The sequence below is a fragment of the Geospiza fortis genome, unplaced genomic scaffold (genome assembly GCF_000277835.1).
Source record: "Geospiza fortis unplaced genomic scaffold, GeoFor_1.0 scaffold289, whole genome shotgun sequence".
Taxonomy (NCBI): domain Eukaryota; kingdom Metazoa; phylum Chordata; class Aves; order Passeriformes; family Thraupidae; genus Geospiza; species Geospiza fortis.
This window is the reverse complement of record NW_005054478.1, coordinates 1,208,223-1,211,887: the sequence shown is the minus strand read 5'-3', so window position 1 is coordinate 1,211,887 and position 3,665 is coordinate 1,208,223. Positions and strand designations below refer to the sequence as shown.

At 51.8% G+C, this 3,665-nt stretch overlaps 1 protein-coding gene across 1 annotated transcript; it reads left to right on the top strand.

Annotated features, from left to right (window-relative positions):
- Positions 1-269: 269 nt before the first annotated feature.
- PEF1 (penta-EF-hand domain containing 1) lies at positions 270-2,604 on the top strand. The gene is made up of 3 exons (XM_031063012.1): positions 270-727; positions 1,174-1,317; positions 1,801-2,604. The coding sequence occupies exons 1-3, from the start codon at positions 553-555 to the stop codon at positions 2,034-2,036; spliced, it is 555 nt and encodes a 184-aa protein (XP_030918872.1). The 5' UTR covers positions 270-552; the 3' UTR covers positions 2,037-2,604.
- Positions 2,605-3,665: the final 1,061 nt, after the last annotated feature.

The window sequence follows — 3,665 nt, the reverse complement described above, 5'->3', positions numbered from 1 at the left end:
GGTACCCGGGACAAGGCGGGGAGCGATGGGGTCCCCAGCCCGGTGCGGGGTCGCGGGGTTGGGGAGTCCTCAATCCGGTGGCCGGGTGGGGGTTTAGGGTGTCCCCAGCTCAGCAGAAGCCACCACGAGGATGAAATTGGGTGTCCCGGTTTATTATTTTGAAATCCTGGAGGAGGAGGAGGAGGAGAGGGAGGAGAAGGAAGAGGAGGAGGGAGAGGAGAAAGAGGAGGAGGAAAAAGAGAAAGGGGAGGAAGAGGAAGTGCCAGGCAGCCCTAAAACTTTCACCCCACACCCGTCTCCCGGTGCTGCCGGCTTTGTGGGGCAGCACCGTGGCTCCCTCTCCACCCCAGAGCTCCACCAGGCTCCGGTTCCCAGCCCATTCCCGGCTCCAGCCGCTCCGTGCCCATCCCAGCCCGTCCTGCTCCGTTCTCCCGGGATTTTACCGGGCTGGAAATCCCGTGGGAGGGGGAGGAGAAGCTCTGCCCGGCCCTGGGAGCCACCCCCCCGGCCAGCCCAGCCCGTGGCCTGTCCGAGGGGAAGGTGACAGCTCCGATGGCCTCTCCCCACGCAGGGAGTGCCCCCCCAGGGGTGGATCCCGAGGCGTTTTCCTGGTTCCAGTCGGTGGATACGGATCACAGCGGGTTCATCTCCGTCAAGGAGCTGAAACAGGCTCTGGTCAACAACAACTGGTCCTCGTTCAACGATGAGACCTGTCTGCTCATGATCAGTGAGTTTGGGATCTCCTTCCCCTCTTCTCATCGGGTTTGGTTGGATTTGGGGTGAAGCCCATCCTGGCAGAATTCCCCTTTTCCCTGGGCAAACCAAGCAGCTCCCAGTGATGCAGGACACAGGTGAAGGACCCAAAATCCTCCTTGGGAAAGGAAATCCCAGCTCTGCACAAACCCCAGATCCCAGAAAAACAGGGAGGAAAGGGAGGAAAGCCCCAAAAATGCAGAGATTCGCCCAAAGCTCGCCCCAAACTCAGCTTTTGGTGCCATTTCTTACCAGCCGTGGGGGTTGAATGGTCCCAGTGGATCTCAGTCCTGGCGAGGGGGATTTTTGGGATCAGAGCAGGATTCCAGGGAGCCACGGCGTGGATCCTGAGCTCCCTGGAAGTTTCTGCAGCTTTTCCACTCCTTCCTCCCTGCCCTGTTCCTGCTCCTCCCTGCCCAGACATGTTTGACAAGACGCGGTCGGGGCGCATCGACGTCTACGGCTTCTCCGCCCTGCTGCGCTTCATCCAGCAGTGGAGGAGCCTCTTCCAGCAGTATGACCGGGACCAGTCCGGCTCCATCAGCTTCAGCGAGCTCCAGCAAGGTGGGTGAGGGCCACAGCCACCAGCCTGGCCCATCCTGACACCCCCCATAACCACTGCCAGGCTCTGTTCCCAGCTGGAAACTGGAATTTCCCCCGCGGCCGGGCTGGAGGGCTCTGAGCTCCTGGGAGGTTTCCTTGGGGATTATCCATGGGATAAAGCAGGAGGTTCTCAGGGAACAGGAGGTGATGAGCTGCAGCAGGGGTGGGGCACAAAGTTCCTTCAGGAAGCTCAGAATTCCCCCTCAACGATGAGTGGCCGGAGCCTGGTTTTTGGGGAGGAGCTCTTGGGTGTGTGTAAAAGGGAAAAATGCCTGGAATTTGTGGGTTGATTCCTCTGGAGAGCCCTGCCCGTGCACACCCTGAGTGGGAAGTGTGGGAAGGGTGGTGGGAGTGGGAGATGGGGTGTGCGGGGCATGGGGGATGAGGACACAGCCGCTCCCCCTCCATTTGGGAAGGTTCAATCCGAGTTTTCCTTCCTCCCAGCTTTCTCCCAGATGGGTTACAACCTGAGCCCCCAGTTCAGCCAGCTGCTGCTGGCCCGGTACGCGCAGCGTTCCCCCAGTCCCAATCCCAGTATCCAGCTGGACCGGTTCATCCACATCTGCATGCAGCTGCAGAGCCTCACCGACGCCTTCCGGGAGAAGGACACGGCCATGGCGGGGAATGTTCGGCTCGGCTACGAGGATTTCCTCACCATGGTGGTGACACGGATGCTCTGACATCCCCACTCCAAAGGCTGGAACTCTTCAGAAGCTTCAGCCATCCTCATCTTCCCTGTTGGATGATGCTGAGCCTCTCTGAGAGTTCCCCCCCTGGGGCCAAATTTCCAGCTTGATCCACCCCAAATCCTGCTGGGGTTTTCCTGGCTTGGATTCCTTGTGGCCATTTTTTGGGAGTCAGGGTGAATCCCATGCCAAACTGGGAGAGCCAAAGCAGCTTAGATCCCGTGCCAGCCCCAAATTCCAGCTTCATCCCGAGGTGCCTGCAGCAGAACATCCCCGGTTCGGGGAGGAAAAGCTGAGCCTTGGGTTTGGAAGAAGCAGGAAAGGGGAAAAGTGAGGACAAAGCTCCTTCCTTCCCTCCCTGAGTGCCCTGGGAGCACGTCCCACCCTGGGAATGCTTCCCTGGGGGTCTCATCCCTGTTTTCCCCAGGGGCTGCTGGAATGGGATGTGCTGCTGCAGCCCCATGGGATCGTTCCCTCGCTGTTGCCAATCCTGAAGCCAAATCCAGACAAGGTTCAGAGCTCAGTTTTTCCAGCTTTGGAATAAAATGTGTTGTGCTCCGGCTGCTCTGTGGTCTCTGTGTCCAGGGGGGGCTCCAGGGGATGTCAGGTTCCTCCTGTCCCCTGTGGTGGCAGCAGGGGACACATCCCAGGGTTGGACACCATTCCCTAAAATCAATTCTTAGGAATTTCATGTCCAAATATGGAAAATAAAGAACTGGGAGGGGGGAGCTCCTGAGGCACAGAAAAATCCCATCAATGCTGGAGTTTTCTTCCCGTGTGATGAGCCTGGAATTTACCCTGAGGAATCTCCAAGAGATTTGGAGGAATTCTTAGGGAATAAAAGGTTCAAAGGTCTGAGATGAGCAGGAAGAGCCCAGGCTCGGGGTTTTCTGTGACCTCGGTGTTTTCCAGCCCCGGGCAGGACTGGCTGTTCCCAACCATCCCTGAGCATTCCAAGGATATTTTCCCCTGAGCATTTCCAATATTTCTCTTGAGTCAGAGCTCAGCCCTGCTTGGGCTTGAGGCAGAGGGGTTGTAAATACATATAAATATATTTATACGTACACATACATTTATAAAAATATAAATCTACAATTTCATAGATGTATCATACATCTTTTATACATGCATATATGTATTTTAATATATTTTATATGCTATATATACATATATAAAATACATATATGTAAAAATATATAAAATACATATAAATATATTTAAAAATACATACCTGCATGTTATATATGTATATATATTTACATATATACACACATACAGGTGTATAGGTACATATGTATATATACACTGGTGTACATATATATACATATAAAGAGGTGTGTGTACATGCATATTTTCACATATAAATATATATACAGACTTTTAAAAAATATATATATGCATGTACATATATAGATACACATACACATATAAAAACATGTTTATTTGTATGTATACACATGTAAATCTATATAAAGGCATGTGTTTATATATATACACATGTGTATATGTAAATACATAGACACATGTTTTATATATAATATATTGTATATATTATAAATTACATATAATATATATGTAATTTTATATCTTATATAATATACATTATATATATTATATACTACA